Here is a 16374-nt window from a genome sequence, read left to right on the forward strand (position 1 = left end):
AGAACAACTGCAGTTCTAATGATAATATTTTTTGCCTAATGTTTGCTTCAAGGCCTTAAACGCTCTTAAACATGCCCTTGCCGACATGAAAAAGTTTTTGTTATTTAAAAGCTTGCGATTAGGTTTTGATCCCACATTAGATAATTACTCTTCAACGATTGGCGACGAACTTTGAACAGGTGATCATCGCACGATTAGTGATTCTACACATGTCTAACTCTTAAACAGCTTTCCTAAATTTGGCCCAACATGTACAAACGTGACCAGATTTTCTTTATCGTCTGGGATGTTTCGTTTCAAAGGTACAGCCTCGGGAGCATACCAGAGTGTGAAACCTCGGCCTCGTGTCAGGTGTGCTTATATCTTCTTTATTGATTAGACATGCATATATATTTGCATCACTTTTTTAAGTTGCTTTCATTATTTTTAAATCTCATCCCTCACTTCTTGTTCCCCCCCCCCTTATTTTCACCTTTCTCAGTCCCTAAAACTTAACCCCTGAACTCTGACCCTCTCTGTTACAACCAGTCATTCTCACCCCTACTCTGACTCACCCCCAGCTTATATCAACATTTGCCCGTATCCATTCTCTCCGTCTCTTTTTTGCTCCTTTGACAGGTTAACGCCCAACACGTCAGCTTCTCCTCACTTCACACGCCGGTTAGCATACCTCAATCAACATCCTGTTTTCATCCATCATTCTCACCACTTGCTCCAGGCTGAGGCTCATAATATTCAAGTAATTTACTATGTTCCATAAAACTAGCCTCTTCAGGTCCATGAGATTGACCTGAAAATTTTTTTTAAGATAGTGTCACAAAATATAAACTCTGACTTCAACAATCAAGATAAAAGGCCAAGCAACTAGCAGAGAGCAGAGTTTGAGGAAATAGGGGCGAGATGAAATACTTGACTTTGGAAGCAAAGAGTTAAAGTGAATTTGATGAACTTTAACCATTTACTTGCAAAGTCTTTTGTCGACTTATCCTGTTACTTCTACCGCTGGTCTCTCCCAATGTGAACTCACCTACTAATTTGCAGCTTCTGGTCTGTCTACATCGAAGGCTGACAGAAATATTTTCCAAAGACGAGCCCCGATCAAATGGGAAAATTCCAGCCACATAAAATCCTGCAGTGATATTTTTTCAGCCACAAACGCTCGTGAAAACACTTTACCTGGCAGCTCCGAAAACTGTTTTTCAGGATTCCTCATTTGATATCCGTTACACCCAACATTGCCGCGCTTCTCCAGTGAGTAATACATTATACGATTAATCAGCTGAAGTTGGTGACTGCAGGATGATAGAAATGTTACAATGATGATGCCATTTCCTTTAGCTTTGTCCAAGGTATTTATTTGATATACGACTATCATGATTATCCAGTTGTAGTAATAGTAGCAGCAGCAGCACAGGATTTTCCAGTGAGCAGTGGTTGCATTTGATAAAGTGATCCATTTGTACATCTTAATAATGGTCATTCAGCTACTGCTGTGTTTGACACCAACAGTGCCAGGTAGAACATTTTAATCATGTAGTCCTTGCAATATACATATGGATTCGTAACATGAAGTGGTATTGCATTTCATCATGCATCAAATGCACCACATACATTGTTACTGGAGCCCCACGTTCTGGCGACATTAACTGCCCAACATGCATTGCTCTTTTGTCTGCAATCACCTTTTGCAGCTTATGCACTGGGGTGAGCGCAGTTTCAGCAAAGCTGCATCTTGATCTTTGTTGGAATGTATACCGCAACATAACTCTTTCAATGTTATCAAAAAAGTCACCGACATTTTTCTGGTTGAAGCTGGCGGCCCTGCTAAGACTTGTAGCTTCAGGTTTCCTGATGAAAAGGATGGGATGACGTGACATGAAGCCACAAAACCAGTCGTCCCCTGGAGCAAAAAAGAACATTAAAAAAATTATAATCACAAACAACCTGTAGTAAGCGGATTTTAAACCTTTAGAAGAAAGCTTACCTGCTCTTTTGTTTTTCTCCCATCCATCTGGTATGATTATCTTGTTCTTTTTGGCATACTGGAATGCGAGTATCCTTGTCCCAATGGTAGTGAGTCCATGATGTTTTGATGCTGTTAGCAAATAGTCCTCCAGCTCATTTTCCTCGTCATCGTTAAGGATGCGACAACTGTCATAGTGGGGCTTGAGTCGGATGTTGTCTATGCCGTGCTTCTTCGACTGTGCCACGTAACGCTGTAAAGTCGACTTCGAGATTTTCAAGGTCTTTGCCGTCTCCCGGATTGTACGACCAGCTTGGACCATATTTACTGCTCGTCTCATTGTTTCTTCCGTCGTTCGACCATGGATATCGCTTTTCCGTTTCTTTTTACGAACCATTATCTTGATGACTGAAAGGAGGGGGGGGGGTGGGATGTCAGCCCTTGTAAAGACATTAAATTGCCCCACCCTCAAGCCCGATAGACTAAAGACATACAATCTAACCTTTACTCTTGCTGTACAAATCATACGATAAGCCCAATCCTAATTTCAAGATATAATTGAAATAAGATTGTATACAATGGGCTGGCAGGATGGCCTTGACTAGAGGTATGCACAATCACATCTAAATCGTCTCGTCTGGGTTTGAATCCCGACCGAGCTATATAAGTGCCATCCCGGTGTTTTGGAAGGAGGGTGATTAATCAACGCGCATGCCCTGCCTCGGATAGATGTTAAACTGGCCGTCACATCTGCCGGCATTCGTTCGTGGACGTTAAAAGACCCAACGGTGTCCTTTGTGAAGAGTGAAACTGAAATGAATGAAATTTTCATTCGGGGTGCATTGGGACAGCGGACGTGACGCATCTACAACTCGGCTGTGGAGTAAACATCAGCAAATTTATCCTCACTTAAATAAGTAGAGACTTACAACATAAGGCTAAAATATACAAAAAAACATTTCACCTTCAACCTTGAAGTTACTTACTCATAACCGCTTATAAAAAATAAAATTTCACTCAAATTTCCACAACAATGGTGCACTCACTTTGGATTCAAGATGGACGTCTCAGGGAATCGCTCGCTTTGGATTCAAGATGGACGTCTCATGTTGATGTCGTCACAAGGAATTCCCTGTGCCATGAATAGCTGCTAGAAAGGGGGGTGTCCCAATGCACCCCAGTCTCCCCTACATATGTTAAGAAAAATATAACTACACAGATAAAGGTTTTGGTACATCAGGAAATAAAAAAACACCACCACCAAGGTAAAGATGTCCAACTCAAGGTGCAAGATCCTGAAACATTATTTAGGCCCCCATCCATGATCCCCGCCACGTCCCCCAACCCATTCCCTCCAAAACCCGAAATGAGTCTGAAAAGATGCTTCTTGGCTCAAACAACCGCAACAAAAAAATGTTGAAAGACCTTTTGGGAAGGAAAATACAAACATCCTTCGACCTTGAACGTATGGAACGTTGAAGACATAAACAGATTATGTATGTATGGAGTTCCAAGTATGGAATTACCATCGTTTACCTTAATGGTCTTCCGTACTGAACACCAGATAAATAAAAAAATAAAAACAACAACACGGGTAGAGAGGACAGATACCTCTCAAAGGAAAAATGGACGACAAAAGAATGGCATAATCAATTCGATGCTTTTGCTTTCACCGTCGCAAGTTACAACAAAGACTGCTCAAGGTCCAAGGAAATTGGGGAAGGTGTCGTGCAGCCATGCAGGTACAGGGGAAAGTGGGGAGGGGGGGGGTGTGTGGGGCACAATCGATGCCACACTTCCACAAACGAGTGAAATCAAAGCTTGTGACTCCCCTTTGTTGCAAGTCAAGCGTGTTCTCTCCTGTATCAAGAAATAATGAATGGAAGTTTTTTTAATAGAGGACGCCGATCCTCCAAGTACGGCACGGTGCGAGTCCACTCCCTCTCGGATACACGGTCCTTTGACCTTTCAGAACACGTGCTTAAGGCCTGGACGTGTTGAACGCAAGGATCACAAGCACCCGCCGGTTTTACAAATGATGATGAGGGATGAAAAAAAAAAAAACGAGCGATCGGTTATTTCATGAGACTCGACTCCGATCGAGGCCGCCATTAGCCGACTGACTCGAGCCGACACGATGCTGATCTTACCGTGACGACGCCACAGCCAGTGTCGTCAGTGGAATCGATCACGGAATTTGCTTCCAAAGCTGGTCCAGGGGCCGCCACCACCACCACGCACCAGCAAGAAGCCCACTTCCACTCAGCCAACAGGAAAGGGGGAGGGGGGTCAGAGGTTATAGGTCATATATTTTGATCGTCATCAGCTCTTCTGATCAGCTATTAAATAATTATCGAGCCTTATTTATACTTCTTCTTCAGTTTATTTGATTTAACTTTGCTTCGATTGAGAATACGATCAGCGTGGACCTGCCAAAAAATAAATAATTCAAAAATCTGCCAAGACGCCGTTTGGCCCGTCACGTTTGCCGTATCCACAATCCCACACGTGGATGGAAAGGGGATTATTTTACCGCCTTGCGATTGCACACTGCTTAATGTTTCTGACGTCCGAGCAACGCTCTGCCTACTCACCGCAATAAAGTTGGATCGAGTCCCTCAAACTCGTAAATCGTCCAATCCAGACGGGACTACAAGGTATAAATATACCATTAGTGACCAATCCTGAATAAATATTTACCTCATTGGGATATGACTTTCTTTTGTTCGCTGTTGGCAACATGCCGGTGACGGGAATGATGCGATGTAATCCCGTGACGCATCAACATTATTTTTTTTCCCCGCGAAATTGTCTTCTGTTCAATATCGAGAGGAAATAACATTTACAAATGTTAAGTAAAGAGTGATAATGAGAGTAAAAACGGGGTTATTCTCATCGAGTGTGTCGAATCCGTACGATAATTCACGCACTTGGTGTTCGTGGGTTTGTCGAGCTACTCCCAACGGTTCTGGGCCAATTATGAGGGCCAGTCAATTCTTAACGTTGAAATATTTTCACAAATTGTTTATTACACGTGTACGTGTGTAATAACTGTTATTTTGTCAACATAACCTCTATTACGTTCAATGCATTTTCCCAGCGCTTTACTGAGGCCTGGATTCCTCGAGGAAAAAATAAATAAATAAATCTTTCGTTTTATGGGGCTTGTGTAGGCAGGCATTCGTGCACCGCCTCTGGGACCTGTTCGTCGGATCGGAAAGTGGTTCCACCGAGCGCCTCTTCAAGTGGCCCAAAGATGTGGAAAACCGAAGGGGAGAGATCTGGCAAGTAGGGTGGATGAGGAAGACACTCAGAAATCAGGGCCGGATTTCGACATGTGGTGGCCCCTGGGCAGCCTTCAGGAGTGGAGGCCCACCCTACCTTAGAATACTAAAAAGGTGACAAGACGTATTTACAGTCATCCATGAAGTATATTTTTCAAGAACAAAGAATCTGAACTTCTATATAAAATAGAGAATGAGATAAGATGAATATCTTATATCTGTTCCACTAACTACCAACTACCATTCAGGCACTCACAAATACATAATTTTCCTTTCAATTTTTTTTTCCATGAAATATGTGGAGGCCCCCTGGGCAACTGCCCAGCTTGCCCATGCCTAAATCCGGCCTTGCTCAGAATGTATGTCCTCGATTGTTGCAGCTGTAGCGCGGGCAGTATGTTGCACTGGTGACCATGGTCCCTCTGGGTGTGTAATGCTCTACAAGTGGGCCTCCGCTGTCCCAGAAGAGCATTGGCATCACTTTTCCGGCGGATGGCTGTGTGCCAAATTTTTTGGCCTTCGATGAAGTTGAAATGGCGCCTTTCTGCTTGGACGTCGTGGACCCGGTTACTACGCGCTTTAACAAAGCGTCGCCTTCTTCTGTCTCGGCACCCACCTTGCAGACACTTTGCGGAACCCGTGCACATTGTGAGTGATATGGTGTGCTGAACCATGGCTAATGTTCAATTCGGAGACCACTTCATCCAGATCCAGCGTAATGTGACGGTTTTCCCTGAGCACATGCCCAACTCCTGCAACCATTTCTGGTGTGTCGGCTGTGTGAGGCCTACCACACTGGACACTCCACTTTTAAACTTCCTGTCCCAGTCGTACACCTGCTGCAGGGATAAACATGCGGCACCAAATTGTATTTTCATTCTACGATGGATTCCACTGGGATTCACACCGTCACTTCCCAAGAAATGGATGACTGAACATTGCTACTCCCTGGTGCATGCTTCTAAGGGAGCGGCCATCTTGAAACTGCTCTACTGACGTCATTCGCTCAAAGTTGCCAGATCTAAAACATGCAAAACATGACTCTTACCCATAGATATAACATATGTCGTTGCTGTCCAGTAAAATCAGTCAACACGCAAGTCCTTTGGCTCAACCGTTTAATAGCGGCTCTCACCTACTCCATTCACGTGACAGCCCGCTGACGTCACTCTCGGTTCTGCCTCGTCAGTTCCGGTTCATCATGCATTCATTAATATTCATGTAACTCCCAATACCACGTTATAATAACAACTGGTGATGACCCCCCCAACCCCCCCCCCCCCGCCCTCAAAAAAAAATAAGCTTGTCACATGACAAAGTCCTTGGTCCATTCAGAGGCTAGACGATATCTCGTCCCACGACGAACACCTGGAGTAAAAACTTGTGGAGGCATTTGTTGGACAGGGCTTTGTGCCCTATATAATGATTTTCAGGGCTTCCCTTCGAGATTTGCAGGATGTAAACAGTCCTTAAACACTCTGTTGAATCGTTCTATCTCCCCGTTGGCTTGTGGGTAACTACAGCAGTGTTTGATGTTTCTTTCCTGCAGGAATGTTTCAAATTCAGTTGAAACATACTGAGATCCATTGTCAGAGATAAATTCCCGTGGATTTCCTTCATGACTGAATACTGCAGTCAGGAACTTGATAATTGTAGCAGATGCTAATTGGGACGTAAAGGCTACTTCTGGCCATTTACTGAAGTAATCAATTAAGGTAATGGCATTGCGACAGTCCATTTGACCGTTATCAAATGGTCTCACTATATTGATGGCAAGCTTTTCCCAAGCAGCATTAGGAAGCGGAACTGGTTGCAAAGGTGGAACCTTTTCGAAAGAGTCACTTCTCTCAATGATACCCGCTTCTTCAAGCATTTTCACTTCTTACAAGACAGCATCATGGACAGCAAAAGGTAAACGGCAAAGCTTCTGCTGGATTGGCACCACATCGGGCCTGATCGTCACTCTGTGTAAAAATCCTTTTGCACAGCCTGGAGTTCCAGTGACGTTCGGATTCAATGTCTGCCAAGCCGATGTTTGATGCACAGAAGTACTCAGCACTGATGCAGGAGTAACACATCCATTAACAATATTCAGTCTGAGAGCAGTGAAGAGGTCCATGCCGAGTCTAGGTGTTCCAGAAGGCACAATGAATAAATCAGCAGGCACAGAAACATGGTTGTGTCACACCTGTAATTGAAGACAACCAACTGCAGAGATCGTTTTTTTAGATCCAAGTGGAGGATCTAAGACTTACTCACGTTGTTGTTCTTCATCTTCTTCTTGTGGACTTTTTTGTTTCACAGCCTACAGTTTTCATCGAAACCTCCTGAAACTTGGCATATATATGTAAAAATACCCTGCGCAGACAGTAACCATCTCCGATTTTGAAAATTCCTTCAAGAAAAAAAAAAGTTATGATGTCAAAATATCTCCGTGAATGGAAATCGCCTAAAAAATTATCTCCGAAACTAGACAAGCTTTTTGAATTATGTTTGCGGGAATCGAACAGGGCATTAGCAGAGATTAATTACCGCACATATGATATATCACGATGACGTCATATCAATTTTTATGACGTCATTCCTATTTTTTGACATTTTTTGTTTCACAACCCAGAGTTTTCATCGGATATTCGTGAAACTTGCCATGTATATGCAGAAACCCACGTGCAGGCAGTAACCATGTCCGATTTTGGAAATTCTTCCTAGAAAAAAAAGTTGACGTCATAATATCGCCGCTAATGGAAATCGCCTATACCATTATCTCCGAAACTAGGCAAGCTGTTTGAATTTTGTTTGCGGGAATCAAGCCGGGCATTAGCACAGATATTATAATTTATCGCAAGCCTGATACATCACAATGACGTCATATTCGTTTTTATGACGTCATCATTAAGAGGATGAGGACCTTAGCTCATTTGAGCTTGTTTAGGTAAGTCACTAAGTGTAATTTTGGTTCTGTAAGAAGTGTCTTCTTGAAATACTCCAGGTAGGTGGACTCTGGAAGTATGGAAACGACTGAACCTGTGTCCACCAGCAATTTAGTTGAGCATGCCTGTCCATCAGGTGTGCAAAGACAAACATCACAAAATAGGTTCCCTCAAATTTGTTCAGAGGCTTGTGTGTTTATGCTCAAAACCAAAATAAACTTCCTCCGGAACCGCTCATACCGACACAGATTCCTGATTTACCATTCAACCAAGTTGCCATGGACCTATTAGAGTTTGAATCAAAACAATACATTTTGGTTGTCGATTATTCTTCGAAATTTATAGAGGTACAGTGGGGAGAACAAGTATTTGATACACTGCCAATTTTGCAGGTTTTCCCACTTACAAAGCACGTAGAGGTCTGTAATTTTTATCATAGGTACACTTCAACTGTGAAAGACGGAATCTAAAACAAAAATCCTGAAAATCACATTGTATGATTTTTAAATAATTAATTTGCATTTTATTGCATGAAATAAGTATTTGATCACCTACCAACCAGTAAGAATTCTGGCTCTCACAGACCTGTAAGTTTTGTCTTTAAGAAGCCCTCCCATTCTCCACTCATTACCTGTATTAACTGCACCTGTTGGAACTCGTTATCTGCATAAAAGACAGCTGTCCACACTCAATCAATCAGACTCCAACCTCTCCACAATGGGCAAGACCAGAGAGCTGTCCAAGGACATCAGGGACAAAATTGTAGACTTGCACAAGGCTGGGATGTGCTACAGGCCAATAGGCAAGCAGCTTGGTGAGAAGGCAACAACTGTTGGCGCAATTATTAGAAAATGGAAGAAGTTCAAGATAACAGTCAGTCTCCCTTGGTCTGGGGCTCCATGCAAGATCTCACCTCGTGGAGCCTCAATTATCATGAGAAAGGTGAGGGATCAGCCCAGACCTACACGGCAGGACCTGTTCAATGACCTGAGGAGAGCTGGGACCACAGTATCAAAGAAAACCATAAGTAACACACTATGCCGTCATGGATTAAAATCCTGCAGCGCACGCAAGGTCCCTCTGCTCAAGCCAGCGCATATCCAGGCCCGTCTGAAGTTTGCCAATGACCATCTGGATGATCCAGAGGAGGAATGGGAGAAGGTCCTGTGGTCTGATGAGACCAAAATAGAGCTTTCTGGTTTAAACTCCACTCGCCGTGTTTGGAGGAAGAAGAAGGATGAGTACAACCCCAAGAACACCATCCCAACCGTGAAGCATGGAGGTAGAAACATCATTCTTTGGGGATGCTTTTCTGCAAAGGGGACAGGACGACTGCACCATATTGAGGGGAGGATGGATGGGGCCATGTATCACGAGATCTTGGCCAACAACCTCCTTCGCTCAACAAGAGCATTGAAGATGGGGTGTGGCTGGGTCTTCCAGCATGACAATGACCCGAAACACACAGCCAGGGCAACTAAGGAGTGGCTCCGTAAGAAGCATATCAAGGTCCTGGAGTGGCCTAGCCAGTCTCCAGACCTGAACCCAATAAAAAATCTCTGGAGGGAGCTGAAAGTCTGTGTTGCCCAGCGACAGCCCCGAAAGCTGAAGGATCTGGAGAAGATCTGTATGGAGGACTGGGCCAAAATCCCTGCTGCAGTCTGTGTAAACCTGGTTAAGAACTACAGGAAACGTCTGATCTCTGTAATTGCAAACAAAGATTTCTGTACCAAATATTAAGTTCTGTTTTTCTGATGTATCAAATACTTATTTCATGCAATAAAATGCAAATTAATTATTTAAAAATCATACAATGTGATTTTCAGGATTTTTGTTTTAGATTCCGTCTTTCACAGTTGAAGTGTACCTATGATAAAAAATACAGACCTCTACGTGCTTTGTAAGTGGGAAAACCTGCAAAATCGGCAGTGTATCAAATACTTGTTCTCCCCACTGTATGTGAGCTCAAGGATATGAGAAACCACACAAAGATTGATGCTGTAAAATCCATCTTTAGTACACATGGTATACCTGAGGGTCTTATGAGCGACAATGCATCCTCATTAGTGTCCAATGAGTTCAAATCGTTCTGTTTTGATTACGGCATGAACCAAACTACTTCCAGCACTCAATTTACTCGTGCTGACGGTGAAGCTGAAAGAGCAGTACAAGTTCTAAAAAAATTGTGGAAGAAAGCGGAGGACAAACATCTGGCTTTGTTAGACCACCACACCACTCTCCGAGAAGGTCGACACTTATCCCCTGCACAGCTGTTGATGGGGAGAAGACAACGTACCAAGCTTCCCTCAAAGCGCAGCTTCCTTGTGCCAAAACTCTTCAGCTTTCATGAGGTTATATAGCATTTTGGCATGGAAAAGACCAAGCAAAAGTTTGATCATGATCGAGTAGCATGAGAGCGGCCACCTTTTCAGGGTCGGCAAGTCTGTATGGAACCACTTCCTGGCACTAGAAAATGGGTTCCTGGTCAAATCGTACAAAAACACGAGTCCCCTCGGTCCTACGTACTCCAAGCAGGAAACCGTTTGTTCCGCAGGAGTCGCCAACATCTCCGATCTTCAAACAAGCTGGCCAACCCCACTGGCTATGTGTACGAGCCAGAGATGAGAAACTCAGACGATGATGAAAACAATGATACTTCCCCCCCCCTTTCTCGGACCAGCAATGGTGATAACTGCAATGTTTGTCTTTTGCCCCCTTCCCCTTCAAATGCACCTCTTTCACCTCCCACTGTTGTGCTGGATGAACAGCTCCACGAGCCTGTTCCTTCCACTACTCGCTCTGGCCATGTTGTGAAACGGCTGGACAAACTGAATCTTTGATTTTGTGTGTGGGTGGGTTGCGATGTGTGGGTTTATTATTATTACTATTACTCGTACGTGCCCGTAAAAAAATAAAAATAATAAATATTCCAACCGCGAGCAAGAAACAACAACCACACAGGCAGTTTCTTCGCTCTCGCGTGCCCGTACGTGCGTGGCCTGGAAGTTCGCATATCACAGTTACGATTATTCGCAATTTAGGTTTTAATGGCCAATTATTCAATTAGCGCCAACGTATTTTACCTTTTCGCAATGTCGTCGCAAGGAAAAACAAAAAGAGAAGAGAAGAGAGAGAGAAAAATTTTTTTACTTCCTGGTTCAGAGCATACCAGCACTCTGATGTTCCCGAAATTTATGCACCGTCTAATATGAAAACGATCATAACTTGGGGCATTGTGTTTATCTATAAATGCGCATAAGTAATCGAGAAATTATTAGAATACACGAAGTCATCACTCTCCGGAAGCCCGCACGTTGTAACCCGTAATGGGGAACGCGACTGAGCTTCCCTTCCCCCATCGGCCACGCCCACGTAATAACGCGTCTTGTCATTGGTTTGGTAAATAAATGGCCATAACTTGGGAAGCACTTGTCCGATTCATATCAAACCTTGAAAAGGCACATACTCAGGTCCCCAGCAATATATCTGGGAAGTTTCAATTAGATCGGACCAGTGGTTGTCGAGAAACAGCGGTCACAGACACACACATTTCTGGAATTATATAGATGTGTGTTCAGATAAATTTTTCATTTGTTGATTGTAAGTGAAATCCAATCTTTAAATTGATTTTCATTTATTTATTTTCATTTTGAAGGAGAGGAGATGTAATGTAAAGTAGTTCTTGCGGCTTGATCTGGATCGAGTTAATCTCACGAGACGGGCAATACTGCTTCGATTTTGGAACAAGCCAGTTATCTTACAAAGCCCCTGTCAAGCATTGAATTAACACCAGGCGGGTTGACTCAACCTACCATCCTTCTGAGGTCGGTGAAATGAGTACCAGGGTGCTGGTAACAAGGGGGGGGGAGAGGAGTGAAGGGGGAAGGGGAGGGTGGGGGCTTAGCATCAGCGGTATCGCCACGCCCCCAGAAAATGATGCAGCCAAGTCATCATTGCCTCCAAACAACTAAATTTTTTAAAACATCAACATATATATTTATATGTATACAGTATATATATATTGTTGCGAATTCATGCCCGCCGGCGTGCGAACGGCTACGTGACTCGAATCGCGGCAGGTCACCCACCGGACGGACAATTCTGTCATGACCCTCTCGGACTAACGCCGGGAGCTAGTCACGGGTGGGCCTTTCGGCCTCACCACGATCGTGTCAATCGGCCACCCGCGTGGGATAGGGTTGTTCGCCAAACTCGACCTACCTAAGTACCCACGCGGAGGGTAGACCGGGTGATCGCACCTCGTCGCAGGTGGACTCTGGACACGGGCCGCTTAAGCGATCCGTTCCGTACTATCGGGATAACCGAGCGGTGTTATCGTCGGCCTCGACGGTTCCGATTAATTATCGGGCGTATTAAGCCCACTACCAACCCTTTACGTGAAGCAAGATGGAGATTCAATTAAAGAAAAGACGCAGCGAAACGGGAAAACAGTTCAACATGATGCACATTTATTCCGCGGCACACGGAAAGCACACATATACAATTAAAACAATTAAGCACAAAAAGCAGATGTAACAAAAGAAACAATGACGCAGAGATACTACCGAATAAGACCGACACACGGCAACACTTAACAGTTTTACTTCACCAGACTGGCGCCACACACGCACGTTTACACAGAAACAAAAGAAAAGGGCCACCCTCAAAGACAAGGGGGCAGACGGGGCCTGTGGGCCAATATTTGCGCGGGACCTGAAAGAGCGGTCAGGTCCGCGAGACCGGGTGGGTCCAACCCGCGTCTTTGTGATGAGCTGCAAACATGGCAGCGCGGCGGTGCCCCGACTTCGTGCTCCTTCGTGGGTTTCGTTGGCACCGCTTGGAGTGGGGTGGGAACGGGGCCCCCTTTTCGCACTATCTCAGCGCGGGGGAAAAAGGGGGGGGAATTGTTGATGCTCTGGGGAAAGAGTATAGCTGGCTTGCTTGGGTCCCGTGACGAGCGATTCCACCGCGACCTCGTCGCCGACCGCCGTCTTCCTTGCCTCGGACCCGAGCTCCTCGGTCTCTTCCCCCAATTCTCCTCAGCCGACTGCCGAAAACCACCGGGACGCCCTCGCCTCCCGACTCCACTCCGCGCTCCAAACTGCCTCTGCCCAAAACTCTCTCCGCTCTTCTGCCACTCTCCGCTCTTCCAAGGCCGACTCCACCTTTTCTGCCACTCTCCGCTCTTCCAAGGCCGACTCTGCCCAAACCGACTCTGCCTTTTCTGCCACTCTCCGCTCTTCCAAGGCCGACTCTGCCCAAACCAACTCTGCCGAGATTCACCTTGCGCTCGGGGCTTTATAGGCCGACAGGAGAACCCATATGCAAATTTCTGGATCAGAATGAGCTCGGGGGCGGAGCCACGCTCGCCCATTGGACGGAGAAAAAGGGGCGTGAATCTCCCCTGATCCTAGAACTTGCATATCTCGATTCCACACAGACGCGCCTGGAGGCGGGGCCAAACCGCCCCGCGCTTGCTGATTGGACAGATCAGAAGTGGGCGTGCAGCATTCCTGATCCGAATTCTCCTCGGAAAGGCCGCATTTTGCACTCGCGGCTCGGCACGCGTGCCGTACGAGCCCAGGACAGCCTGACGCTCGGTGCTCACAGGTGGTGCGGGAATGGTTGCAGAAGGAGAGAGGTGAAGGTGGTGGAGGGTTTATGGTGGTGGTTTATGGCCATGGTGCCGTTTGGAATGGCGGTGATGCGATGTTTGCGGGAGCGAGTTGTGAAAGTAAAGATCGTGGCTGTTGGCGTTGTTGTTGTGAAGCGGCGTTGTGGTTGGTGGTTGTTGTGTGATGGTTGGAGCGTGGTTGGTTCAAAATAAAGATAGAACAGAAAAACGGCTATCTCAAAGCATCGCAGCCCGAATGAATCACATTTATTCCCTCTAAACAACGGGTTTGGGGCTAACTACACATGTACTTACAGAAATATCTCACCTACGGGACCTGAATGGTGGTTTGCGAATTTCCACAACCGCAACACTATATATATATATATATATATATATATATATATATATATATATATATATATATATATATATATATATATATATATATATATAAATATAATGAGTCGCCTCAGCCCGATCGCCCGGAATGTCAGATCGCCGGACAGGAAAAGTCCGGGTCGACGGGTCCTTGTTATTTTGGACCGAAATACGCCAATGGGTAGACCACGTGGGTTGGGTTAATTGCCAACTTCAATTTACCTAATTCCCCACATGATCCAGCTCCCGGGAAATTTCACCCTCGACGAAACTTGTACGGAAACAAGCCGCTTAAGCGAGCCCGTTCCGTGTGCGATGCCGAGCGGTTGTATTGCCGAGTTCCGTCGGCCCGATTGTCTTGTTACAGGGGCACAACTGCCATCTCATCCCTCACATGCAACACGTTCAGTCAATACGAGAAATGGACACGACGAGCTGAATACATTTAACAAATGGGGATATTTATTAAACTAGTGCATGCCCGTAGATGCGTGGCCGTACGTGCAAACCCTCCCCCCACCCCCGCAAAAAAACTCAAACCGCGTGCCAGAAACAACAACCACACAAGCCGTTCCTTCGCTCTCACGTGCCCGTACGTGCAAAAAAAAAATATATATATATATACTTTAAAACCGCTTGCCAGAAACAACTACACAGGCCGTTCCTTCACTCTCGCGTGGCCGTACGTGCGTGTCCGTACATACAAAAAAAAAATAATAAAAAAAAAACTTTCAAACCGTGTGCCAGAAACAACAACCACACAGGCAGTTCCTTCGCTCTCACGTGCCCATATGTGCGTGGCCGTACATGCAAAAAAAAAAAAAAAACTTTCAAACCGAGTGCCAGAAACAACAACCACACAGGCCGTTCCTTCGCTCTCATAAACGACGACTGGATTGGGGCATTGTGTTTATCTATAAATGCGGATAAGAAATCGAGAAATTATTAGAATACAGGAAGTCATCACGATCCAAAAAGTAGTGCGTGCCCGTACGGAATGTTCACATCATTCAACGAATTATTGCTTGCATTGAAGTAACAACTGCTGTGACACTTACACACAGAGTTAATTAAAATCAAGTTTACCTCCCTGTCTTTGCTTGCAATGACATTCGCTGCCATTTACCATTGGCACTCCTATCCCACGGTAACTAAGGCACCGATCGATCCCCATCGTAACCAGCACAGCACGTGACATCATCGTCGGCTGGCCGTGCACCGGCCTATGCAGCCACGTGTCCTGTGATTGGTAACTAAATGGCGCATCGGCCACGCCTACGCAGCACGTGTCCTGTCATTGGTTGGTAAATAAATGGCCATAACTTGGGAATCACTTGTCCGATTAATATCAAATCTTGAAAAGGCACATACTCAGGTCCCCAGCAATATAGCTGGCAAGTTGCAATTTGATCGGACCAGTGATTGTCGGGAAACAGCGGTCACAGACACACACACACACACACACACACACACACACACACACACACACACACACACACACACACACACACACACACAGAAACAGACACACAGACACACACACAGAGATTGCTGGAATTAGAGAGAGATGAAATGAGGTCAATGAGATGACAAATGAAGGGGTAAATGCAGACTGCAGAGCAATGAGTAAGGAAACCCGTCGTTGTGAATCGTTTTTAACCACCAAATTGAGATGTATTTCGTTGGCAAGCATGTTGAGTAGAACTGAATTCCTTAACACTTCCAAAGGCCACAGCGTTTTGCAAATTGGAAACAAAAGAAAGTTGTGCACTTTTTTTGATAAATTATTTTTGGAACAATTTTTCTTCAATAAATAAATAATAATAAAAATCGTCTACATGTACATTGTACACACCTTTATCTCGTAAGCACCTCTTCATAAACAACATCGCTGAGGAAACGGCGGTTCTTCTTTGTTTCCTTGTTCAGGGCAAGAATACGGAGGCTTTTAATGGCCAATTATTCAATTAGCGCCAATGTATTTTGCCTTTTCGCAAGGAAAAACACGAAGAGAAGAGAAGAGAAGAGAAGAGAAGAGAAGAGAAGAGAAGAGAAGAGAAGAGACCCGTAATGGCGAACGCGGCTGAGTTTCTCTTCCCCATCGACCACGGCGACGCAGCAACGCTTCCTGTCATTGATTGATAAAAAATGGCCGCAGCAACGGTTCCTGTCATTGGTTGGTAAATAAATGGCCATAACTTG

The 16374-nt window shown here is 45.0% G+C and overlaps 2 protein-coding genes across 15 annotated transcripts in view; one reads left to right on the forward strand and one right to left on the reverse strand.

Annotated features, from left to right (window-relative positions):
• LOC147030415 (uncharacterized) overlaps positions 1-16374 on the reverse strand; it is an 87530-nt gene that overhangs the window by 70678 nt on the left and 478 nt on the right. For 2 of the 14 annotated variants that reach the window (XM_085874448.1, XM_085874452.1), the window contains exon 1: positions 4114-4528. The exons of 1 other annotated variant lie outside the window; for it this stretch is intronic. Coding sequence is in view for 9 of the 13 variants with exons in the window: in XM_085874443.1 (XP_085730569.1) it covers positions 1683-1900; positions 1985-2360 (594 nt within the window). In the remaining 4 variants the exon portion in view is untranslated. Of the gene's footprint in view, positions 1-1682; positions 1901-1984; positions 2372-3009; positions 3151-4113; positions 4553-16374 lie in introns of those variants that run through there. 11 more of the 14 variants (XM_085874443.1, XM_085874445.1, XM_085874444.1 and 8 more) reach the window with 11 other exon arrangements.
• Positions 5246-16374, forward strand: part of ARPIN (actin related protein 2/3 complex inhibitor) — a 51461-nt gene continuing 40332 nt past the window's right edge. Inside the window, exon 1 of the mRNA XM_085874454.1 lies at positions 5246-5361. Coding sequence (XP_085730580.1) covers positions 5261-5361 — 101 coding nt within the window. The 5' untranslated portion in view covers positions 5246-5260. The remainder of the gene's footprint in view (positions 5362-16374) is intronic.

The sequence above is a fragment of the Eptatretus burgeri genome, chromosome 3 (assembly GCF_056783735.1).
Source record: "Eptatretus burgeri isolate ZD-2024b chromosome 3, Ebu_testis_v1, whole genome shotgun sequence".
NCBI lineage: Eukaryota > Metazoa > Chordata > Myxini > Myxiniformes > Myxinidae > Eptatretus > Eptatretus burgeri.